Source organism: Enhydra lutris, unplaced genomic scaffold (assembly GCF_002288905.1).
Source record: "Enhydra lutris kenyoni isolate GAN:26980312 unplaced genomic scaffold, ASM228890v2 scaffoldscaffold13, whole genome shotgun sequence".
Classification (NCBI taxonomy): domain Eukaryota; kingdom Metazoa; phylum Chordata; class Mammalia; order Carnivora; family Mustelidae; genus Enhydra; species Enhydra lutris.
Genome location: NW_019154097.1, coordinates 16,712,295 through 16,737,787, shown reverse-complemented (window position 1 = coordinate 16,737,787; position 25,493 = coordinate 16,712,295). Strand labels below are relative to the sequence as shown.

General features: G+C 51.0%; 1 protein-coding gene across 2 annotated transcripts in view; it reads left to right on the top strand.

The window, feature by feature from the left end:
* Positions 1 to 1,569: 1,569 nt before the first annotated feature.
* LOC111145823 (erythrocyte membrane protein band 4.1 like 4B) overlaps positions 1,570 to 25,493 on the top strand; it is a 125,833-nt gene continuing 101,909 nt past the window's right edge. For both annotated transcript variants that reach the window (XM_022501076.1, XM_022501077.1), the window contains exon 1: positions 1,570 to 1,875. In XM_022501076.1, coding sequence (XP_022356784.1) covers positions 1,570 to 1,875 — 306 coding nt within the window. The remainder of the gene's footprint in view (positions 1,876 to 25,493) is intronic.

Genomic DNA, 25,493 nt, shown 5'->3' with positions numbered 1-25,493 from the left:
TTAGGAGCTCTGAAGTCCTGCAAATGAGCTCCTGTAAACCATGAAATCTGGAGCAAGTCTCTTAAGCACTCTAAGCTTCAATTCCCTCCTCTGTACAATGGGGCTAAGACCGGCTGTAGAACCAAGTTATTCCCAGGATTAAGTGGGATGATGAATGCAAAGGGCTTACTTAGCACAGTGTCAGGCACACAAAATAAATAAATAAATAAATAAAAATTAAAAAAAAAATAGCAGTGTTATTGTTCTGGAGAGGCCTGCCCTCCTTTCAACCTGGTCTTCCCCAACATTCCTTCCAGCAACACTGGAGGACCCACTTCTCCCCGAAGCAGAGCTTGAACTCCTATACCTGAGGGGCATTGTTTATAAACACTTCTCTCTGCCTCTGACCTTAACCGGCCTTTCCAGTTATGGCTAGTTATTTGTACAGGCCTCTGCATCAATACTGGACACAAGCTTCTTGAGGAAAAGTATTTTCTTTTTTTGTGGAGTCAGTAGGAAAAGTACTCCCCACTCCATGCCCAGCCTCAGTTTCCTTACTTGGAAGGAGTCCATTGGACTGGAATGGCCAAAAGGACCCTTCCAGCTCTGAGATCTTAAACGGGCAGAACTTGATTTATCAGGGACACTGTAGATCACCTAGTGTTCCCTTCGCCTTTTCCAAAAGGGGAAACTGAGGGCTCAGTAGGGCCTTCCCTGAACGCTATTCTCTCCCTCCCTCTTGGGCCTCTGGGACAAGGCTTCCCGCAGGGCAGGCAGCCCCGCTTTCCTCACTAGGCAAGGGGAGACCCTCAGGCGGCTGCAGGGCTGCAGGGCTGCGGGGCTCAGGGCGCCGGAAACACGTGTGTGCTCACCTACGTGTACACACGTGAGCACACCTACAGCAGCAGGGGGCGCTCGGGCCGGCAGGGGGCAGCACAGCCCCGGTTTGCAATTACCCGGCGCAGCCCCGAGGGAGGAGGGCGTGCTGCAGTCCCGGCGGCGGCGGCGGCGGCGGCTGGAGGTGCAGCCTCCCAGGTGGGAGGCGGGGGCTGCGGGCGCAGGAAAAGGCGCCTCAGGAGCCGGCGCTCGGCGGGGCCTCCTCTGGCCCCGGGCGCGGCGCGGCGAGTGGGAGCGAGCGCGCCGGGAGCACGCAGGCGCCCTGCTCGGCTGGCCCTCGGCCGGCGCGCGGCGCGGGAGCAGCCCGCAGCCCGCGCCCCGCGCCCCCCGCAGCTCCGGGGCCGCCCGCGGCCGTCTGTCGGGAGCGGGCCCCTCAGCGGCAAGCTCGGCCCGCCGGCCCGGGAGAGCGCGCGGCGGCGGCGGCGGCGGCGGCGGCGGGACGGCCCCGGGGCCGCCCCGAGCGCGCTCTCCCGCCCGCGGCCACTCGCGGCCGGCGCTGGCCGGGCCGGCGCGCCCCAGGCAGCCGGAGCGCGGCCTCGGCCTCGGCCTCGGCGGGAGCGAGCCCCGGGCCGCAGGCGTTGGGAGGCGGCGCAGGCGGCCGCGGGCACTGACGGCGTCGCGGGGCGCTCCCAGGCGGCGGCGCAGCAGCGGCGGCGGCGCAGGGGGCGGAGGCAGGGGGCGCCCCCAGCCAGGATGCTGCGGTTCCTGCGCCGGACCTTTGGCCGCCGCTCCATGCAGCGCTACGCGCGGGGCGCGGCGGGGCGCGGGGCCGCGGGGCTGGGGGACGAGCGCGACGGGGGCCCCCGGGGGGGCCCGGCCACTGCCGCCGCCTCCTCGACGCTGCCCGCCGCGCCGGGGGGCAGCGTGTTCCCGGCCGGCGGCGGGCCCCTGCTCACGGGCGGCGCGGCCGTGCACATCTCCGCCGCCGGCGCTGCCAAGGCCACCCTGTACTGCCGCGTCTTCCTGCTCGACGGGACCGAAGTGAGCGTGGACCTGCCGGTGAGTGACGGGCCGGGTCCGGGGCACTGGCACCCCTTCGGACAGCTCCCCTCCCCCAGTGTTCCTCTTTGGGTGCCCCTCTTGCACCTCTCCGGGGATCCCTTCCCCCTTCTCCTGCGAGCACTCCCTCTCCCTGCTTCCCTCTGGAGCCACTCCGTCCTGGTCTCTTCTGGAGCCCTTTCGGTAGCCCGTGTCCCCGTCTTGGGACATTGCGCTGCTGGGTCCCACCTCGTCCCTAGGGCCTCACTCCCTCCCCCGCTCACCCAGTCCCCTCTTCCCGAGTCCCCGCCCCCTGGCGCGGGTGACCAGTGTTCCCCTTCCGTCTCCCAGGTTCCAGGGGGGCCTTCTTGATGCTGGGTTATTGGTTAGAAAAATCCGAAAGCAATGCGAGACTGCCCCGCGGTGGCCTGCTTGCCCCCACAAAGTCGCCACCAGGCCTTGTCGAGACGGCAGGGAGAAGCCCCCTCCCCTGCTGCCCAGCAGGTGCCCAAGTTTGGGAGGGAATCTAGGGGACCACTTCTCTTCCGACCCCCTCGATGTCCCCCACCCCTGCCCCATCCCAAATCGCAAAGCCCTTAACAGCCCTCCCCTTCGCAGGGATTTGGGGGACTTGGGAGCTAACTCTACAGTCGACTCTTGGATCCGGCCAACTTTGCACCGGCAGAGCCCTTTGCTGGGGCGCTGGGAGTCGGCTCTAGGACGTCCACTGGGCCTTGTGTGCGGGACTGCCCCCTACCAGCACCCCGGGCAAAGTGCGTGGGGGCGGCCGAGGACACCCCCCCCCCCCGGGCGGTGGCGCCGGGTGCGGGGCCACCCGCCCACAGGTGGTTGCACCCCGCCCCCCTCCAGCAGTGAGCTAGGCTGGCGCTGTTGTCCCCGCCAGGGCGTCCAGCTTTCTAGCCCGAAGGGGCCAGATGTGATCAAATCAAATCCGCACATTAATGGGCGCCTACTGGGCACCCGGCGCTGCGGCAGACGGTGCCTTTGGGAATCTTTGGGTGTGACTGAGGACACAGCGCCGGTGGAGCTTTTAGATGAATGTCACCGATCATTCGGAGGGGTTCACGCGGAAAAAAGAACATACCCAGACTTCCAAAGGAAACATGTAGGCCTTCCCGGGTGTGGGAAATTCTTTAGGCTTCCCGAGGAAAGTAGGAGGGAACTAGGAACCTGCATGGCTTTTAGATGGGAAAATCCGACGCTGCTTGGCCTGGACTTTAATGCAGCCTTAGGTGTAATTTTGAGACAGTTTCAATTTATGGCAATTTTATTTTTGTGCTTCCTAGTGCTCTCCATAGAATATCGTTTTGTTATGATAATACCCTTGTGGGGCCTTTTTATTCAGGGAAAAGGAGCCAATGTTCCTGTGCTTAGAGCTGTTGTCTTTAAAATAGCATTAAAATGTTACTCCTCCCCACGACTGAGGCTCTCCAGCTCCTCTTCAGCTGGGAGGGGAGGCCCCAGGAACCGGGAGGATTGGAGAGCCCGGCAGCTGGTGTGTGGAGAGGATGTGGCGTATTTTGCATCTCGGATCGGGGAGAGAAATGCTTTCCCTGAGAACTTTGACGGAGCTCCTAGAGGATTTTCTTGTCTGTTCTCCAGGGATGATTCGTTTATAAAATGTATTGCTTCTGTCAGGTTTGTGTGACAGGCCTAAGTGGGGTTTCTCAGATGAAAAATGCAGACTGAGCCAAATGCATGCGTGGTGGGTCAACCCAGACCGGTACCCCAGCGAACAGGTTGGGATGGGGCCCTCACCGAGCGTGGGGGAGGGGGGATATTTTACATCCGGAAAGGTTTCTCCACCTTAGGAAAGGTTGCTTGACAAAAGATTTCCCCGGGTTTTCTTAATGGTGGCAGATTTCTTGATGCTTTTAGGACGTGACAGAGCGAACCCCAAATTTTATTTATACAGACACACGCCTATGTATAGCCACCTGTCCAAAGACAAAATGCAGGCTTTTGTCATGTGAGCCCTCAGGGAGGAACGATCAAGAAAAACCACCAGTGGGCACGGCTCATTGATTTAAAGATTTATTAGATATTAGAACTGCATCATACAATCTCCTGCGCTAGTCTTCCCAGATCAGAGTTTTAGCTGCTGTAATTAATTCCCCCAGTATGAGGTTAGCGCCAGGCTCCCAGTGAATTTGAGGATGGATCCGTAGCACGCGTGCTCCTTCCTAAGACGCATTTCCCCGGGCTCACGTTTTGTGTTGTCCTGTTGGGAATGTAGCCCCACTTGCCATGGTCCCCCTCTTCTGCTTTCCTGGTTTTCACCTCTTCCTAGACCCCGGTGTTGCCCTGCTCCCTGTCACACAGATAGGATTCACCGTTGGCTGCCATACCCCTAAGCTGGATTTCCTGGCCCCCTGTCACTTCCACGGGCACCCCATGCACTTGCCAGGCTGACTATGGCTCCTTTGTCATTAAGACCCTTTGGTGGTGTTAGCTTCAAGAATTCCTTTGCTCTGCACTGGAACAGGGGTGATGCATTATCATCAGCCGTTTGATTCGTCCTGATCTGGACACAGGTTCTGCAGTTGACTTGACCCCAGAAGCGCCTTCGGTGTGACCACGCCGGCCACACACGGTGCTGTGTGCAAAGGCGAACGAGGGGTGGCCCAGAGGCTCCCGGGAAACACAGGTGGAAACATGACATTTTATTCTAAGTGGTGCTCTGTGATATGATGAGGTGGGGACCGGCTCACCCAAACAGGGTGCTGGGGGATGGGCAGGTTACGGGGGCTTCCCAGAGACTTTGACACTTGCGGTGGTAGAATCTCCAATCTGCGTCCCTTGTGCATTTTTAGAATACTCCTTATGTCAGGTCCACTCCTGGGCTAATCCGTGGCCTGTGGTTATATATATGTAATAAAGGAAGAAGCACCTGTGATCGCCTTCAGCAGTCCCCCAACAGGGCTTCCAAACCCCCTTGTCTGCTGGCGGGCTGCGCCCCCTAGCATGCCTGCCTGTTTTTAACCTTCACTGCGGTTACTCAACCTTTGATAAAATGTGAACAAAAGGGTCTTTTAAAAAAATCCCTCTATACCGTGCAGCCTGAAACGGGCTTGCTGTGCAAACCTCGCTTCCAGGGGAGTCCCTGGCTCGCCCTGCAGCCCAGAGAGGCACCCTGAGCCACTCTATGTCAGAAAACCTGGCCCTGCTTGGCAAGGCGCTGCCTCCCTCGCCTAGGAGCTGCCTGGCCCCGCTCGGCCCTCAGGTGTGGTCTGGTCCGAGCGGGGCAGGACTCCCTCGGCCTGCCCCAGACACTTGCCTTCTATTAATGCAGCTGAAGATCCCATTAGTGTGCTTGGCAGTGGCACCCGCTGTTGACTCATATTAGCTCTCTGTTGACTAAATCCCTGGCATCGCTTTTGCTGCTTTTGCTCGTGCGGCTGTTGCTCAGCCCCGTCTCCCCCCTCCCCTGCGTGCACAGTCTTCCAGCAGCTCTGGGTGGCAAACTGTGAGGATGTGTGTGCGACTGGCTGGTTAGCACTCCCGCCATGCCTTGGAGGGCACGGCTCTTGGGTCTGGAGTGGTGCGATTGGCGTGGTCGCTTTCAGCGAATCTGGAACTCAGCACCCACCCGCTGTGGTGGGTGCAAGTAGGGAGAGCTTCGGAAGAGCCGAGCTGAAGTCTTGCCGGGCCGGCTGTGCAGCCTTGGGCTGCTCAGGCCCTCTGAGCATCGATTTCCTGGTCTTTCAAATGGGGATGTCGGCAGGATTATGTGAACAGTGTACAAAGCTTCAGCACACAGCAGGCCCCTGGTCCCTTTTGACCTCCCACACCTCCCACACCTCCTCTCTGGCCTATGGAAAGGGTTGGGAAGCATGTTTAGTGATGGACCTGAAAAATCCCAAAAAGCTGTGGCAGGAAGGCTAAATCTCTCTTTGTGGAAATTAGAAGATGTATGGGATGTGAGAGATGCTTTTTTGAAAGTTTCACTCTATTTTTTTTCTAAGACTTTATTTATTTATGTGAGAGAAGGAGAGAGAGAGAGAGAGCACAGGGGTGGGGGGGAGGCGGGCAGAGGGAGATGCAGACTCTTGGCTGAGCAGGGAGCCAGGTGTGGGGCCAATCCCAGGACCTGACATCAAGACCTCAGTGGAAGGCAGAGGCTTAGCAGACCTGTTTCACTTTAGATGCAGAAAGGATATCCCCACCCCCACCCCGTACCTTAGATGCAAAATTATTACAGTTTTAGAGCTAGAATCTCTGATACAGCGGAGTCCACGTGATAGAACATAAAGATCGTATGCCTTATTTTGGAGTTGAAAGGGACCCTAGACAACACACCCCATCCTTTGTGCGTATGGGAAACCAAGGCCTGTGCATGGAGACTGACTTCAACTTCCCTTTAGTCACTCAGTGAAGAGTCGGAATGGGTTACTATGCGAACCCCGAGTGCCTAGCCTTTGGAGGTGAGGGTAGGATCAGTGGTAGAAAGACCGCCCCCCCTAGTCCTGACCCAGGACCGTGGAAAGGGGGTGGGATATGTTCCTGGCTGTTGGGAGTAGGACCCATTTCCCCCAACAATGGGAAACCCCAGCAAAATGGTACCCTAACTGCAGTGTATTCCAGAGTGCAGCCGGGACTTTTTTTTTTCTCTTTTTCTCTCCAGTTAAAATTCCCAGGGTTCACCCCCAGCATTTCTGACTGAGTGGTTCAGGAAGCTGGACTTCTCACAACTATCCCAGGCGATTCTGATGGCCAGGGTCCCTTCACACCCTGTGAAAAGCACCGGCGGTAGAACGGGGAGCAGAGGGCAGCCATGCCGTGCGTTAAGAACTACTGTAGGGGGGCACCTGGGTGGCTCAGTCGTTAAGCGTCTACCTTCAGCTCAGGTCATGATCCCAGAGTCCTGGGATCGAGCCCCACATTGGGCTCCCTGCTCAGCAGGGAGCCTGCTTCTCCCTCTCCTGCTCCCCCTTCTTATGTTCCCTCTCTCACTGTGTCTCTCTCTGTCAAATAAATAAATAAAATCTTTAAAAAAAAAAAAAAGAACTAGGTAGGCACGCTAGCGCCATGGTCATCTCTGAGCCGGGGGGTTGGCCGTGTCAGCCTTGAGCTTTAGGGAGCCCATTTTTGTCGCGGTGGAGTGAGGCTGGGGCAGTTGTGCTGTTGCAGTGGCCCAGGTGAGGGCTGACAAGGGCCTGGCCTGCAGGACCGGGCAGAGTGGTGGGCAGGGGGAGTCCGTTGAGTGTGGGCAGAGGGGAGGGCAGAGGCCTCGTGGGGTCTGGTGTGGAGGCCGGGAGGTCTTCACCCTCGGGTGTAGGTGAAATGGGGGACCCTTGAGGTCACCCCAGAAAATGGAGGAAGGCAGCTCCTCATTTCCACCCTCTCCCAGGGTTCTGACTTCTGTAACACTTTGCCTCATCCTGGGCCTCTGGGTGGCTTACTTTTTCCTGCCCCTGAGGGAAGGTATTGGCTCAAGGTGGTCCTCCCGTGCTGACTCCCCAGTCCCAGCCTGTGAATGAGGCCATGGGGTACCTCAGACCCCTACCTGGGTCTAAGTTTATGTATTTGTAAAAATAACTTTGTTTTAAAGGAGGGCTAGTGGGAGCAGGGGCAGTCAGAGAAGAAGAGAGGTGAACATCCTTCCCAAGTGGGATACAGACGTGACCTCTGTCGCACTGTGGTTTCACACTTGCTGGACTGTCGGTGTTAATATGGGGGAGGGTGGCGTCTGTCAGCGTTTCCCGTGCCAGTAACGTGACCCTGTGCTGGTCCAGGACCGAACAAATATTAACTTGCTAAGCACTTTCACGTGCATAATCTCACTGAATTCTCTCCCTAGTGCACCTCAGGGATGAAGGCACAGGTCTGTTTAATTTTGAAATAGCGAAAGGTCAGTGCGTGTGTGCACGCGTGCACGCGTGTGTGTGTGTGTGTGTCTCGGTGGGGGGTTGGGGGGGTTACTTTCCCTTAAATTCTTGCATAGGGACTTAAAAAAAAAATCCACTCAGTAACCACGGAAATCCTCCACCCACAATTTGTCCTCAAAACAGGTGTTCCTCCTTGCCCACTGCCTGGGTCCCTGCGCCCGGCCTCCTCCACTCTGCCTGGAGTGCTCCCTTCAGCGGGCACCTGATTCTGTGGGCACTCGGGTTTCCTTCTCTGGCCTGTGTAGCTGGGGGCAGGCAGATTCATCTTGCTGGATTTTTTTTATTTTCCTTTTTTTTCAGATTGGTGTGTGTCTTCAGCCCCTACTTTCATTTCACATTACAACACGCTTAAAGCAGAAAGACTAGAAAATAAATGCAGAGAACCCAGAGAAGTGGAAACATCTAAAAGTTCATCAGAGATAAACAGTTAAAACTGTGGTGTATATCTATCTGTAGTTTTTTTTTTCTTTTTGTATTTAGGTATAAATATGTACTCCAAATGATGAATTTGCGTGGGTTGATTGAAAGTCCACCTCTTTGGCACCATCGAATAGGGATCACAGGCCCTGAGTTTGTGTCCCTTGGGGGTAGAGGCTCTTGGCCCCCCTTTATGTTCCCAGGGACCCTCAGCTGCGGTGGGAGCACCCAGGGCTGGTTGCCCTCTGAGCTGTTCACCTATGTACTGCCCCTGCCTGAGTGAGAAGCAGGCTCCCCATCCTTGGAGAGCCTCACTCCACCATCAGCTCTGCTTTCTGCCAGGTTTGAGGCCCTGCTGATGGAGCCGCAGAATTCTCTCACGTCTGGGGGCTTGTGTTCTGAACACCTGCTTTGGGTGGTCACTGTTCTCTCACCGGCTAGGGATGCCCGTGCTCAGCTCCCAGCGGGAGCCGATCTGGCAGAGATGGGCGGGAAGCCTGCATCGTCCCAGGTGTGCCCGCTCTGCCCTGATGCCCCCGGTCTCTTTCTGCAGCCTCTGGCTTCTCTCTAGAGTGGGGTTGATCTCACTACTCCTGCTTGATTTTTATTTCTGGTTTATTTTTAATTGTTTCCCAGAGTGTTTCTGTGTACCCGTAGTAAACAGTCAGCAAGGGCTCCTTGAGCACTTACACTGCACGGAGCGTTGGGGAGGGATCCACGAGGGATGAGATCATTCTGATCTCAAAGGGGAAAACGGGTGAATACATAACTGGTAGCTCCACCTGAAGGAGGGCGGAGGGTGAGCAGCCGATCTGTGGGGTGGGGCTGGTGATGGTTTGATGCCCACAGTGACATCAGGTTGTCCCAGAGGATGCACAGGACGGAGTTCAGCTGCAGATTTGGTCAGAAGGTGTCAAGGCAGAGGAAACAGCAGGTGTAAATGCGTGGAGGTTGGAGCCAGAAAACCCCATTTCCTGGGCTCTGGGCTCCTTGGAGTAGAGGAGGATTGTAGAGCTCTGGCTGTGTCCCTAAATCTTAAAGGAGCGAGTGAGGAACCTTGAAAGCACAGATGCGTATCTTGAGCTAATCAGAGCTGAGGCTTACTGAGCATTTGCTGTGTGCCTGGTCTGTGCTAAGTGCTTAAGGGATTGGCTTGTCGAATTCTCACAAAAACTTGGATGGTGTTATGGCTGTTATCCCTGATTTGTAGAGGGGGAATCGGGGCTCAGGAGACAGGTTCAAACACTTGGCCACGTCACATAGCTAGTGAAGGTAGACTCCAGCTGGAAGCTCAGACTGTCAGGAGAGATTCAAGGTCTGGAAAGTCTCTCTGACAGCAGGAGCAGGCCTTGCTGGGGGTGGATTCTGAGACTGTCCCAGGGCTCCTGAGGTGGATGGGGACCTCTGAGCCTCCTTTACAGGCCAGTTGGGGTTTCCAGAAATCAGATTTACATGCTTTTTAAGTTTTTTAAAAAATATTTATTTATTTAAGTAACTTCTACCCCAAGTGTGGAGCTTCAACTCACGACCCCAAGACCAAGAGTCATACACTCTCCGCCCAAGCCAGCCAGGTGTCCCCCTCCCCCGAGTTGCAGCTTTCAGGCACGCTCATTGAATACACTTCCGTCCGGAGGACAGTCTGGTTTGATGGCCGTAAATTTTCAACACTGAGGTCAGAAGTAGCCTACATCTTGAAAAAGTGCTTCATAGAACAACACTGAACTTCTCACACAGAAAAGCATTCTGCATATTCCCATCCTGCCGCCCAGCTTCCATCCCTGTGCTTTCATATACGTGCGCATAAACCCGGTGTAGATTTTTTTTTTCTCCCATCCAAGCCTTCGTGACAAACCCCTCATCATTTGGTGCCCTCTTCTGTGACGACTCTAGACCGCATTCTCCCTGCAGTCTGTGTGTGTGTGACGTGACGTGATTAATACTTGTCTCTCCCTGTCTTGGGGTTGACGGCTGATATGCAAAGCACCTGGTATCTTCTCTGATAGGCAACCCTACCCCTTAGGCTTGCAGAATCTGTGTCACTCGCCTAATTGCTGCTGTGCGGGAAGGTGTTATTATCCTGTTTACACGTGGTCTCAGCTAGCATGTGGCCTTGGGCCACTCAGGTAATAAGTGGTAGAGTCTCAATTGCATCTAGGATTTCTGACTCCTTTTCTAGTGCTCTTCCGCCGGCCACGCTGGGCACACTCGGCCTCCCTGCTTGAAACGTGTGTTCCTGGGAGCTCCTTTGTGATTTGACAGGTCAGAATTCCATGCAGGAAAACCTGCTGTCTCCGCCTTTCAGCATCTTTGGCCCTCGGGTCCTGTCTGTCATTTCTCCGGGTCTTTCCCCTAAAGTCATAGCTGGCCGAGTGCCCAGCGTTTCCTTGTGGAAGCTAAGGACTAGAAGATTCGATCCCCAAGGTGCTCTGCCTCCTGTGGGATCATTTGGAGCTTCCTTGTTTCCCAGCACTGAGCTCGGTCTCGAATGTAGGACTGTCCCTGCTGCCAGCCCAGCTGGGGGGACGTGGACCGCCTGGTTCCATGGGGGCCTGCGGCGCCGGCGTCCCTCAGCCCTGTTGTGTCTCCTCCATGCTCATTTATTTTCCATTTGTTGTCGTCCCTGTCGCACCTGACCTCAGCTCAGGCAGGTTGAGGTCGGCGTGATAGTGCTTTTCCTTTCGCCCGCCTCCGTGCTTGGTCAGTGACAACCACTTTGAATTACGGGTTTGTTTGTTTTTTTTAATTGTGATAAATTGTAAGTAACATAAAATTTACCGTTTTAACCATTTTTAAACATCCAGTTCGGTGGCACAGAGTGCATTGACATAGCTGTGCGGCTGTCACCACCGTTCATCTCCAGTCATCTTTCCACACTGGAACTCTGTGCGCATTAAAGGATAATGGTCCACCCCCTCCCCGCAGCCCCTGGCAGCCACCCCTCTACTTTCTGTCTCTACGAATCTGACTACTCCAGTTATCTTCTGTAAGTGGAGTCATGCAGGATTTATCCCTTTGCGCCTGACTCCTCTCCCAGCATAGCAATAAGGGTCATCCGTGCCGTAGCACGCGTCAGAGTGCCCTTCCTTTTTCGGACTGAGTAGTAGTCCAGTGCGGGCCGACCCTGCATCTCGTTTATCCATCGTCCAGGTTATGGACTTCCGTGCAGGTCTAGGCCTTCCTAGCTCAGTCCTGCCTGTTCACTAGTGGCACTGCCATCGGAGACTCCGATATCCCCAGCGCTCCGCTCTTGGTTCCATTCTGGCGTTCTCTCCCCTGAGACTCTTCTGCTCTGTGCTGGTCATCGTCCTAGGTTATCTGCTTTTTGTCTCTCCGCTGACACTCTTTTGTCTGAATTACTCCATGTGGCAGGTCGTCGGTCTTCCAATTTTTTGGTGCTGAAAATATAAATACAAAAGACTATGTCAGGAGTAGCTTAAAGAAAAACGATACCATGAACACCCGAGCTTAAAAACAAAGACGTCGGGATTAAGCATCTGCCTTTGGATCGGGTCATGGTCCCAGGGTCCTGGGATTGAGCCTCACCCCCCCCCAACCCCCACCTTGCTTAGTGGTGAGTTTGCTTCTCCCTCTCCCTCTGCGCCTCCCCCTGCTCGTGCTCTCTCTTGCTCTCTCTCAAATAAGTAAATAAAATATTTAAAAACAAACCAAATAATACAAAGACATCACTAATGCGGTTAAAGCCCCGATGCTCCTCCTGACCACACTTCCCGCCCTTCCACTCCCCTGATAAAATGTCTCTCGTCCTTTCCCTTTCTATGTTATGGGTTTACTGCATCTGTATGTTTATCCACATGATATATTGTTTTGTGTGCTTGTCAACTTTATAAAAATCGATTTTTTTCAATACCATGTTCATGAGATTTGTCCATATTGATGTGTTCACCCTAGTTGTTATTCCTCTAGAATTCCATTGCATGAATCTGCTGAAATCTGTCCTTTGCTGGTGGACATTTGGGATGTTTCCAGTTTGGGGCTGTTGGGAAAAAATGCTGCTTTGAACCTCCTGGAATGAGTCTCCTGGTGTGTGTATGCAAGCAAACGTCTCTCCTGGGTATCTAGTCAGGAGTGGCCCGGCTGGGAGGGCGGTGCGCAGGGCCTTGTAAGATCACACAAAAATCCGTTTTTCCAGAGTCCCAGCAGCATATAAAAGCGTCTGTGAATCCATTCTTCCACACTTGGCACTGTGCAGCTTTTTTGGTTTTATTTTATTAGTCTAGTGGGAGTTCGAGGAAAGTCACTGTGGTCTTCACTGTTCAGTCAGTAATGAGGTTGAGTGTGTCTGCTTGTGTTTGTGAACCATAACCATATTTCCTCTTAGAAGACCTTGTTCTGTGATTTTTGCCTGTTTTTTTAGTTGTCCTGTTTCTCCTGTTGTGTTCAGCTTTTTCCCTGCTCGTCTTTATGAGATTGTCTCCCATGTGTCGCCTTCTTCTGAGGTAACCGTCATGGAAGCGAGAACACTTCTCTCTGAGTTCCCACGCAGGCCTTTCCTTCCTAAGTGGGGAATTAACGTTTTGATTTCAGTTTTGCTGTGTGTGAATTTTAGAGTCAGTTGCCACTGGTGGGTTTTGATGAGGAATTGTAGGTATCTGTAGATTGCACTTCAATGCTTTCTATTTTTTTCAGTTTTTATTATTGAAATTTCTAAGCATATGCAGAAGTAGAGAGAACCCCGTGTATGAACCACATAATGAACCCCAAGTACCCATCATCAAGCTTCATCCATCAATATGGCCACACTAATGGCCATCTGTATCCTCACCTCGTCCCTTCCCAATGATTTTTTTTTTAAGATTTTATTTAACAGAGAGATAGCACAGCAGGGGGAGCAGCAGAGGGAGAGGGAGAAGCAGGCTCCCTGCTCAGCAGGGAGCCCAATGTGGGACTTGATCCCAGGACCCTGGGATCATGACCAGAGCCAAAGGCAGACACTTACCTGACTGAGCTCCCAGGTGCCCCCTTTCCCGATGATTTTAAAACAAACTCCAAACATTTAATTTCAAACTTGCACTTCAGTGTACATATCTAAAAGATGAGGGTTATGTTTTTATAAATAGATCCACTATACCAGTAAAACACCTAGAAAATGGTTATTGGAAGATGGTTTAGTCAGTGTTCAGATTGTCCTGTTTGGCTGTCAGCAAGGTCCTTTCATTGCATTTGGTTGATATTTTATCTAGAGCTTTTTAAAAATTGTTTTCCAAATATTTTTTCCGTAGCTTGTTGAGGTATAATTGGCAAATAAAAGTCATATATGTTTGGAGTGTAAAGCTTGGTGATTTGATAGAGGTATAAATAGTAAAAGCTGTTACTGTGCATCGAGCTAATGGACATGACTGTTGCTTCACCAGTTATAGTCACGTGTATCTTAGTGAGTTTCTGAGATCCGCTTTTAGCAAATTTCGAGCATATTGTACATTATAATTAACTATAGTCACCATTGCTGTATGTGAGATTCCCAGAACTTGTTCGTCTTCTAACTGAAGGTTTGTGTTCTTTGACCAACATCAATCCATTTTCTCTACCCAGCAATTTAAAGGTCTTAATCTAGAGTTTTCACCTCCCCCTCCTTTTGGGGGTCATTTATTTGCTGGTGTGTCCTATAATAGTTTCTCACTTTCTGGATTTTGTCGATGGCATCCTCAATATTTGGTTACCTTGAAGTGCTCTTGGTACAGGGAGCTGGCATTATTTGACGCATCTGACTCTGGGCACACAGAACAATAAGAAGGCTCCTTGTCCTGAAGAAGCTTGGGTGGAGACAAGTTATTACACCTGGTGTGAAGAGTGCCATAGAGAACTTTAAGCTCAAAAAAAGGTCTAAGGTAGGGGGACTGAGTGGGACAAATGGGCAACCAGAAAATCCCAGAGAGAAAGTTGGGCTCTGAAGACAAATGGGAGAACAGCCTTCCTGGTGGCCAGATCAGCATATGCAAAGGCACTGAGGCTTGAAATAATCCATTCAAGATTCCTACTCCTTGCTCAAGCCCCGCCAGTGACCCCGTACTTCCTCTATTTTCCACAGGATGTTGCTTCTTTGAAAAGGTCCAAATTCCTCATCTCTGGAAAGTTTTCAGTATATTTGATGAAAGAACGTCATTTCTTTTTCTTCTGTGTCTAACTCCTCTTTCTTCATTAGCTCCTTTACTTTTTTTTTTTTTTTTTTTTTTTTTTTGTTGAGAGGAGGAGAGGGGAGGGGGGGGGGGGGGGGCGGGGAGAGGCAGAAGAGGGAGAGAGAATCCTAAGCAGGGCATGCAGCCCTGATAGAGGACTCAATTTCATGATCCTGGGATCATGCCCTAAGCCAAAATTGAGTCGGATGCTTAACCGACTGAGCCACCCAGATACTTCTTTTGACACCGGTTTTGAATGTCTCCCTTGACCTTGGATTCTTCCTTTTTCTAGGTCACCCCTATTTGGGTTCCCTTCCATTTTCTGGGAGGCCCCCAGTGAGCCCTTCCCATCTCCTGGCTGGAGGTAGCAGCAGACATCTTAGGGAGCAGAATCAACGAACTCTTCAGAGAAGGGAGATGGGGCAGATGGTGGGGCACTGGGAACCACTGGGTTATGCCCCTAATGGAGCCCTTGGAAGCCACATGGCCCAGAGCTGCGTTCTGGGATGGCAGGTCCTCCCTGTGTGCGTTGGAACATTCACTGCTGCTCCTTGTAGCCTGCTGCCGCTCACCTGTGGCAAATGAGCAGTAATTAGTGTGTCATAAGAACGGTTGCCTGCGCGCAGCCCTCCTGGCTGCTTCCCCTCTCCGTGGCCAACTGACAGCAGGCCTCTCGGCTTCTCTGAGACTCCTCTACCTCTTCTGTACGCCAGCCCCTGTTCTCCCCGGGCCCTGCAGAAACACTGCCTGCCCTCTGGCCTGGCCATGAAATGGACGTGGGCTTCATCCAGGAAAGACCCAGGAAACTGTAAAAGGCTTATGAGGGTTAGTTATTAACCTGCAGAGCACGCTGGCAGCCTGATACAGAACATTTCACTGGCTGTAGTCCTTTTATTGCTCCTGCTTGCTGGGGCCTGAGGCCCGAGGTCCAAGCCACCTACTCAGTTGGTTGCCGTGTGTACTGAGTGACATTGCGCTGTGAGGATGGCCGCGAGGGTGGCTGGTCAGAGTCCAGGGAGGGGCTCAGACTGGCTTGGAACCGGCCCCCATTCATTCCCGCAAGCTGGTGGCGGCAGGTCCCACGGGGTTCTCCGGGGTGAAAGCTGAGACAGGGAGGTCCGGATGGCGGGGTATTGTAATGGGAGAGCAGGGAGGCCAAGGTCGGAAGTATTTGTTCAGGATACATCATCAGGGTTCTCTGTGGGATTTATTTTGCTTGGAAGTCCAAAAGTCTGTAGCTTTGCTCTAGAAGCTGAGGTGGATCGTTCCTCTGAGACCCCTGAAGAAAAAAATGAAAAAATTACATGCCGTCTTCTAAAAGAAAGAAAATTGTGTGTACCTGATTGGAACCCGCCATGTGTCTTATCAGCTCACTTCAGGGAAGAGCTCTTCCACGCATGTGACTTGTCCAGAGAGCTGCAGTGCCTTGACTGACAAGACCTGTGTTACCTCATTTCTTTGTGAAAAACAGCAACAAAAATTCGGGATCATCTAGTGTGTTCAAGGCCCATTGCGGGGAGGATGAAGTGGTTAAAACTGTGGGCCCTCCTTAGAAGCTCTGTGGGGCGCCCTGCACTCCTGCTGTCCTTCATAAAAAGGAGAACGAACACCTTCAGCCTTGCCGTGGTAGCCCACGGTCAGCATTATTGACCAACCTCAAGGATTCAGGACTGCCCCTCCCCACGTCCCCATGGGCCCCAGCCTGGGGTTTCAGGCTCCTCCATCATCTGCACCCTGGGGGGCCGTTTTGCCTTGTGTTCCAGCCTTCAGCACATCATTGCTTTGCCCCCCTGGCTTTGCTGGGGTACCGGTCTACAGCCGGCCTACCACCACCAGAGACCCGGTCATTTCAGGGTTTTTTAAGACTCCTGAGGGGATTCCGCGGTACAGCCAAGTTTGAGAACCAGCGTTCCACGGCATCACACCCCTTACGCTCATGTAGTGTTTTACGTTTGGTGCCATATTTAATCCCAGTAGCACCTTTCTGAGACAATGACGGGCATTCTTCCTTTACAGAAAGCTCAGCAGGAGCATTTTTGCCCATCCCACAGCTAGTAAACGTCGGAACCAGACCTGAAATCCTTCTCAGGCTCCACGTCCACTTTCCCGCAGGTCTGCCCCTGGGGTGCACCCCACTGGTCCTCTGGGTCCCCCCCCCACCTCCGCTCCCCATGTTTGACTTCTCACCTGCGCGCCTCTGCTGGGCTCTTCCCCTTCTCGCTGGCCAGTTCTGGCCCCAGAAGGGTCTGGCCATCTCTCAGGGTGTGTCTCAGAGGCCTCACATCTGTGAGGCTTGTCCCGAACACCCTCTTCCCTCCTACAGAGTCTTCCCTCTCCTGCCTGAGAGAGCTCAAGGGCCACTTCTGCCATGCAGGGGAACCAGTAGGTTTCCTGCTGGAGTAGTTTTCCATGTAGTAATTGAAGTAATAGGAAACATTATTGACTTTTTTTTTTTTTTTTGCAAATGATTTTCTTTTGGTAGAGTTCACATTAAAAATTTGATCATTAGTGACATTTAGTACACTCAAGGCGTTAGGTTCCCATCATCACTGCCTAGCTCCAGAACATTGTCGTGACCTCACGAGGAAACCCTGTACCTGCTAAGCAGTCATTCGCCATTCTCCCTGCCCCTGGCAACCACTGATCTGTTTTCTGTCTCTGTGGATTTGCCAGCTGTGGATATTTCATATGAACAGAATCGTACAGAATATTTGGCCTTTTATGTCTAGTGTCTTTTTATTTGGCATGTTTCCAGAGAACATTGACCATTAACATTAACATTAATGGACGCACTTTACATGGCTTAACTCATTGGCTCCTCACAACTGTATTAGCTAGGTGCTTCCTATGAGTATCCTCATTATGCAGATGAAGAGATTGAGGCTCAGAGAGGTTAAGCAACATGTGAAAGCACACACAGCACATAAGTGCTCTTGGCTTCCTCATTGTCCTACTGGTCTCTGCTCTGCCTGCTGTTGACCTTGACCTTGAGAGAATAGAAGTGTAAGCTCTACGTGTGAAGTAGAAATTGAAGGGCAAAAATGCAACATCAGGAGAGGATTAATCTATGGCATCGGGATGACATACATGATGCAGCTCCAGGAGCAGAAACCAGAAGAGGTACCCCTCAGGAGACTGCAGAACAGAACTGCCAAGTTGGATTCTACAGTTAAAAGTTCTTGGTTTAATTGGAGTGGGTCAGTTTTGTTAGAGATTTTTCGCAGATGTCAGAGGTCGAGTCTGAGGATTGTGTATCTAGCATCGGAAGCCAACTCGTATACCAGGATCACTGAAATGTTGCGGGCTGAGTCTCAAGAACTAAAAAGTGAAAAGGATCCCACCTAAAAGATTTCTTATAAAACTAGTGCCTACTGTATGCGAGACATAGTTCTGAATGCTTCCTGTATACTTACTCAGTTAATTCTCACAAAAAATTTACAGGGTGACTATTGCCCTATTATACAGACAAGGAACCAGGTGCAAAACAGTCAAATACCAACTCCAGGTTCTTGCCACTAGAATGCGGTGCACCCAAGAAGTCCAGCTCCAGGATCTAGGCTCTTCGTTTTTTTTTTAATCCTCATTTTCAGTTTCAGACTATACCTTTCCTGAAGGCAATGAGATCAGAACAGCCTAGTTGCTTGAATAGGAAGAAGAAAAGGGAAAAAATAATGAGAAAATGTTTTTATTAAAAAGTAATGCTACCTTGTTATACCAGTTCTGCACTTTTTACTTTTTTATTCTTTTTTTTTAAAAGGTTTTATTTATTTGAGAGAAAGAGAGAATGAGTGGGGGGAAGGTGAGAGGGAGAAGCAGACTCCCTGCTGAGCAGGGAGCCCAATGCGGAGCTCAATCCCAGGACCCTGGGATCATGACCTGAGCTGAAGGCAGAGGTTTAACCAACTGAGCCACCCAGGCGCCCCAGTTCTGCACTTTTTAAAAATAAAAGCAGTACTTGTTTAGTTTAGAATTAGTTTAGAATTAGAATTAGTTTAGGGATTACCGATTAAAGAAAGTACAGGATACAAATCATAAAATACCTCTACCAAGAGTACCACTTTGACATTTTGTGTATAACCCTGTCCTTTTTTCTCTAAGCGTTGGCAAAAAAAAAAGTTTTTTTCAACAAAAATGTGATCATACTGTGTATACTTAAAAAAGATTTCTGGTAAAACATGTTCTCAGTCTTTACACTGTACTACAGCTTATATGTGAAGAAAGGCTTGGAGAGAGATGATCCTTGTCACAGGCGGGAGAAATCTTATCTTTGCAGCCAAGAGAGCCCCTGTGCCCTTGTGTAGAAGGATCCACAATGGCTGTGGTATGAGAAGGCATGTTACTGGGGACTTTCAGCTCATGATAGGGCTGAGGTTGGCCACAGGTTCTGAGCCCAGCTGAGCATGTTGGATCTTCATGTGTGTTCCTGGTCTTCATCTCATTTAAAACTTGCAGGCCAGCAGAGCAGGTGTTCTCAGTCCCATTTGGCCGAGGGGGTAGACCAACCCAGAAAGGTACATTTGTTCTTTTGACTCTTTGGAACTCTCTGCTGCCTCATTGTGCTTCTCAGATAACCATACTACCAGGCAGAATGACCGGGCACCGTCAGAGCTGGACAGGTGAAATCGTGTAGGGGTTCCTTGGAAGTAGAGATGGATTTCCCCTGGGGATGCGAAGCTTCAGGGGAGGTGACCATTGCACTGATTGTGACATTGAGTGACAGAAGATTGGCAGTCCAGGTGGAAGAACAGTGTGACAGACGGCCTCACTGAGGAGGGCGGGAGGAGGATGTGTCTGAAGAAGAGAAGCAGAGGAGACGGGAAGAGAGACTAGCACCCCTGGACACGTATACTTTGTCTCTAAGGGTGATTGGAGGTGGATGGACAGATTTAGAGGCTGTCACCAGCGTTGTGGGTCTGAATCAGGGTGATGCTGGACATGGGCAGGAGAGGCCGGTGCAGTGGAGTTGGAGGACCTGGAATGCAGTGGATTTGGTGGCTGGATTTAGGAGTGGGATTGAGGGAGAAGCTGAGATGGGACCCCCATGTTTTGTGCATGGCAGGTTGGGGAGGTAGAGAATCCTGAGGGGACAGAAGCAGTAGAGAGGGACCCTAGTACTGTGTCGGCTTGGTCTTTGCTTTTGTACAGTTTGCAAAAGTAAAATTTTTGTTTGTTTTCTTTTTTTAAAAGGTCCTCCAGATGGTATAAGTTTTAAGGTGCCACAAAACCCGGATTCACTACTGGTTGTGTTTTAGATGAGGCCAGTGTGAGGGGCCAGCAGGTCAGACTTTTTGGGAAGAGTGTGGTTGGGGGTTGGAATGCAGTTCATGTCTGACAGGGCCAGCTAGGAGGCTGGGACAGAGGGGTGGTGCTGATGTCTGTAGAACTCTGGATGCTTGTTCTCCGCCAGGCGCTGATTTTATGTGGGGTTTTCAGCTCAGACAGTCCCTGGCATAGGGGCTGATGTTCCTATCACTATTTTACAAATGACAAGAGGAAGGCACCCTAAATTCTTGGCCATTCTGCTCTTTTGCCGTCCACATCTGGGCAGGGTGCACATTTTCAAGGAAGAGCAAATAATGAAGAGATGGTCATTTACTGAGTGCCTGCTGTATATACACAGCCAAGCCAGGGGGCTAGGTGGATACAAGACGGAGTCAGAGATGCATCTTTTTTCTTAAGCAGCTGCCTGTTTAGTGAGAAGATGGGTCTTTTGCATTCACTGAGAATTCTACAGCTTTTCCATGCTTTCCTCCCATTTTTCTTGCTGAAGAACCAGGGCAGGAAACCGGCAAAAAATAATGATACACCTTGCTTTGTGTAGAACATGTTGCAAGTCAGCCTTCATCCGTCAGAGCTCTGAGATAGTTGGCGCTAAAATGTGCAGAAACTCGTATCTGGCACACGGGACCCAGGGAAGAAAGCAGGACTTGAGTATTCCATTGAAAAATCATGGCTCTGAATCCCAGTGTGGGTTATTTTTAGTCTCCGTTGTTTATCTTCTAGCTATCCACATAAGATGGCATGAGAAGGCGATGAAGACGTGTCTATATGGTTTGGCCCAAACTGAATTTTAAGCCTCCTCTTTTTGTATTCCCATGCATTATGCTGAGTGAAATAAACCTTCCACAAAAGAGTACTCCCCCCTCCCCCATATGATTCCACATATATGCAGTTCTAGAGCTGGCAAAGCTAGTCTGTGGAGAAACTAAATCAGAAGAGCCGTTGCTTCTGGGGGCCGTTGGGATTGCCTGGGAACTTTATGGGGCGACAGGAACGGGCTGAATGGTACTAGAGTGGGGGGTTACACAGATGTTTCTACCCGTCAAAGTGAAACTGTGCAGATATGTTAAGGAAATTTATTACCACCAGCCGAAAAAGATGTGTAAAAAAATTAATGGAGGAATGAATAAAGAGGATACAGAATGTTGGTAATTGTTAAAGCTGAGTGGCAGGTGTTTAATATACTGTCCTGTTTTGCGTTTGTTTGAAATAGTCCGTATTAAAAGGTTTTCTAAAGAAAGAGGGGACCAGGTTTTCTTTGTTGATTCCTCCTTTCAGGAATCCAGTGAATTCTCCTTCCAGAGAAGTCTGGTCTCCTGAGGGACATGCATGCTCTCTGGGCACTGGGGTTGGTCCCAGCCAGCCCTGGCTATGCTGCTCTCTCCAGTTTGCTTGCTTTCTGCCTTGCTGGTGGCCATGAATCTTGAACTCTGGCTTTCTCCCACTGGTACCTGCCACCACCCCTATTTTTTTGTCCCTGTCCTTTTGTTGTTCCTTTGATCTGGGAACTGACCCTCCCCTTTTGTGGGACTTTGACCATCCCACTCCACCCAGGACGGCTTCCTCTTATCTTTGACTCTCTGGCTCCTTGGGGCCACTGTGATTCCAAGTCGTTCTCTGCTGTTAATTGACTTGAGTTTCATTTCTCTTTAGCTTAGGGTGGTAAAGTGCCACCTGCGAGTCTTTGTTCAGGGATACAAGGTCTGTGAATTGGAGGACAGTGTCCCCACATTCCTAGGCAGCTGTAAGCCAGTACATGCTGTGTGATTCCGTGTATATGAACTTCGAAGCAGGCAAAACAAGTCTGTGGTACCTGTAGGATGGAAGAAAGGGGTATAAATGGGAAAGAGGCATGTGGGGGCTTCTGGGAGTCCAGTAGTTCCTATTTTGTTTGTGTATGTCACCGTTTCATTAAAAAGTAAACTAGAGGGGGGCATCTGGGTGGCTCCGTGAGTTAAGCCTCTGCCTTTGGCTCAGGTCATGATCCCAGGGTCCTGGGATCCAGCCTCTCATCCTCATCTGTCTCTCTGCTCAGCGGGGAGCCTGCTTCCCCCCCCCCCCCCCCCCCCCTCTCTCTCTCCCTACTTGTGATCTCTCTCTCTCTCTGTCAAATAAATAAATCTTAAAAAAAAAAAAACCACCTAGAGGTTAAGGCAAGGCTTTACAAAATCACCACTTTTCATATGATAAAATTCAAATTTGTAGACTTAAAAAAAAAAAAAAAGAAGATCTGAATTCCCAGAGTGGCAGTTGGCCAGATCTGTGTGGTGACTGCCTATGCTCCCAGCCCCCCCCACCATTCATCATGGCCTGCTTCAGTCGTGGGCCTGGCCCCCTCGGTGCACCACTCCCATTCCCCGTTCTGCGCACCTCCAGCAGGAATCTGTCAAGGCGGCTGGTGTGGGGGTGGTACCTGAGTAAACCCACACAGAGTTTCCTCCTCCATTCACATTCTGTTGGTCTCCTAGAAGGTAGGAGTGTTGTGGTGGCGGGGGAGGGGGGGTGTCAATGCCTGCTTTAGTGTCAGTCTTATAGGAATACCTTTTGGCATGGATTTGAAGTCCTGAGGTGCTGGGATCTTGTGTGTTAAGCCATTGCAGGTGAATTAGTTCTGCTTGAACTGGGAACAGTTGGGATAAGCTTATGACCAATCCACAGCAGTTAAAGAAGGTACTCTGTTTGTACCTAGGTGTCGAGGTCTGTCAATAATTTCCTATTTGTGTATTCTATTTTATTTGATTATTTTTTTAATTTTTAAAAAATTTTATTTATTTATTTTGACAGAGAGCGAGAGATCACAAGTAGGCAGAGAGGCAGGAAGAGAGAGAAGGAAGCAGACTCCTTGCCGAGCAGAGAGCCCGATGCGGAACTCGATCCCAGGACCCTGAGATCATGACCTGAGCCGAAGGCAGAGGCTTAACCTACTGAGCCACCCAGGCACCCTGTGTATTCTATTTTAAAGTAACATTGCACAATAATAGTAGTCAGTGCTTGTACCTTGCTTGGCATTCTGTTGTTGCTTTTAAAAATACATATATGATTTGTGGGGCACCTGGATGGTGCCATTGGTTAAGCATCTGACTCTTGATTTCAGCTCAGGTCATGATCTCAAGGTCCTGAGATGGAGCCCACTTCAGGTCCGTGCTCAGTGGGGAATCTGCTTGAGCTTCTCTCTCTCCTCTTCCCTCTGCTCTGCCCCTCCCCCTGCTCGAGTGTGTGTGCACACACATGCTCCTGCTCTCTCTCAAAAAAAACAAAAAAAAAAACAAAAAACCATAGATGATTGGAAAATTTTTTTCTTAGTTAATGGATATGAAAGGCTAACTTTCTGGGTGGTGAACTCACAGTCAAGATTCTTTTTTTTTTTTTTTTTTTTAAAAAATTTTTTTTTTTTTTTTGTAGAGAGAGATCACCAGCAGGCAGAGAGGCAGGCAGAGAGAGAGGAGGAAGCAGGCTCCCTGCTGAGCAGAGAGCCCGATGCGGGGCTCTATCCCAGGACCCTGAGATCATGACCCGAGCCGAAGGCAGCAGCTTAACCCACTGAGCCACCCAGGCGCCCCTTTCACAGTCAAGATTCTTATAATAGTTCACACTAACCACAAACCACATACCTCAGGGAAATAATCTTGTTAATGCCATCCTTACAAATCCAAACCTACAGGCTGTAAGCATCACACCTCCTTTCCTCCATCTGAATGTGTCATTCTCTGCCTTCTTCTTGCAGGATTTTTTTTTTTTTTTTTTTTTTTTTTTGGTAAGAATACTGAGTCACCAAAAAGAGAGGGAGAGAGAGGAAGAATCGAAGGCCAGCTAGAAAAAAATGTGATTTGTGTGCCCTTGCCTCACATGGGTGGTTGCTGTGCCTCAGTTACAGTTCTGTGTCTCTAACTGCCAAGCTCACCATAGACCGGGTTAAAAGTCTTACGCACTTTTCCACTCATGAACTTTTTTTTGAAACTTGTTCACGCACACAGAGCCAAGTAAAAAGCCTGAAAATTCTGTGTCTTAGCAGTTGGTGTGATCACTAAAAGTTTTAAACTGTAGGCAAATTTCCTAGTTGGGTTCACCCACCCGTGATTTTAGAACACCAGGTCTGGGTGGCACCTGACGAAGTTGGGCTCCACAGCTGCTGTGACTCAAGCGGGGCTCCCCAGCGAAGGCTCTGGATCCCCAGAAGGCTGTGCGTGGGGGGAGGTTCCTGGGGCTGAGAGTCTGCGGTCCTGAGCACAGCTCTGGCTCTGCCCGGGCCTGCTGCATGTTTCCATCTTCTCCACACATTCCCCAGTGCTTGTGTCGTCTCCATCGTAGAAGCAGGAAACAGACCCCAAAAGGCTAGGGGGCTTAGCTGGGCTTATGCTGCTTGCGAATGGTGGAGCCCAGGTTCAAACCTGGTTCCAACCTGAAACCGTGGGCCTCCCCCTGTTAGCTCAGGCTGCGGTAACAAAATGCCTTAGACGGAGTGGCTTAAAGCACAGATGTTTCTTTTCTCTGGTTCCGCAAGTTCGAGATCAAGGTGCTGGCAGAGTTGGCCTCCCTGGAGGCCTCTGTGTCTTCTGAGCTGGTGGCTGGCTGGCCCCTTGCCGCTTCTCCTCTCCGTCTCCTCCCTCATGTGGCCATCCCCATTGTCTCTGCGTGTGACCTCGTCTTTCTCTAAGGATACCAGTCAGATCAGAGTAGGGCCCACCCTAATGAACTCATTTGAACCTCTTTAAAAGACTCTGTTTTCAAATACAGCCCCATTCTAAGGCACTGGGAGGCTAGGGCTTCAATGTATGAAATTTGGGGGGACACAGTTCAGCCCATGACACACTTCCCTGTTACTTGATCTCCATAGAGCTCGTGTCCTTCTGTGAACGGGCATGCTAGGGAGAAAGAGGACACCTCCATCAAGGGGGCTGTCAGACGGGCTCACGCTGGGGCTAAGGCCTGTTAAATTCTTCATTTCGTTTCATTTCATTTGGAACTTAAACATCCTGACCAGGTAAGAAATTCCCTGGCCCCAAACTCAGCCCGAGTGGAGAAATAGAGCTGGGACTGAGCGGCTCCCCTTCCCTCCTCCTCCCCCCGCCGCCCTGCATGCTGACCCTAGAGCTGGTGCCTTCAGCTACTGCATCACGGGGTGGGCTGTGACATCTGGAAGCCCCTGGAGGGTTCCACAGAGAGAAGGGAAACGGTGGCGACAGGACTGGGGCGTTCAGGGAAGCTTCGTGTGTGAGGTGGCCTTATTTTGTAAATTGAGTCGCACTCCTAAACCGCTGGTTGGGTGGGGGCAGTCCTCCACCCAAAGTTAGTTCTCTTCATGTTTCTTGGCTGGTTTCCCTGGGAATTCATTGCATATTTATTTATGTGGGGTTATTTGCTTTCAGAATTGCATGGAGGGGGAATCTGCAATCTGGCTGCAGAAAGTAATTTGGCAATTCATTTTCAGGGCTGCCCTTCTTCCAGCAGCCTGTTTCAAACTCAACCTCTGGCGCAAAGACATCCATCATTTTAATTGCGTGTTACTGTTTAGTCAGGCACAAATTCGTTTCATTTTCTTTTTCCTTTCTCCTGTGGGTTTTTTTTTTTTTTTTTTTTTCCCGAACCACCATTTAAAAAAGCCAAAAATACTTCCCTAAACCAGGCACTTTTTATAGTTAAGGAGTTTTTAACACTGAGGCTTCTGGTTTCTCAGTGTTGCATATTCGGTTCTTAACCTTTCAGAGACACAAGGCTTGCCTGTTCTTTTTCCTGTTGCGATAACATCCATAATACAGTTGTCTCAAGATGGACCAAGGAAAGACCGTTGACAGTTCTATCAGTCCCAGGGTCAGAAGGTTCACGTTCTCTTCCTGACGTCGCCCTGGCTGCCTGGCAGCGTGACCTGCCTCGTTTCACCCACCTGTAAAATGAGGGACTT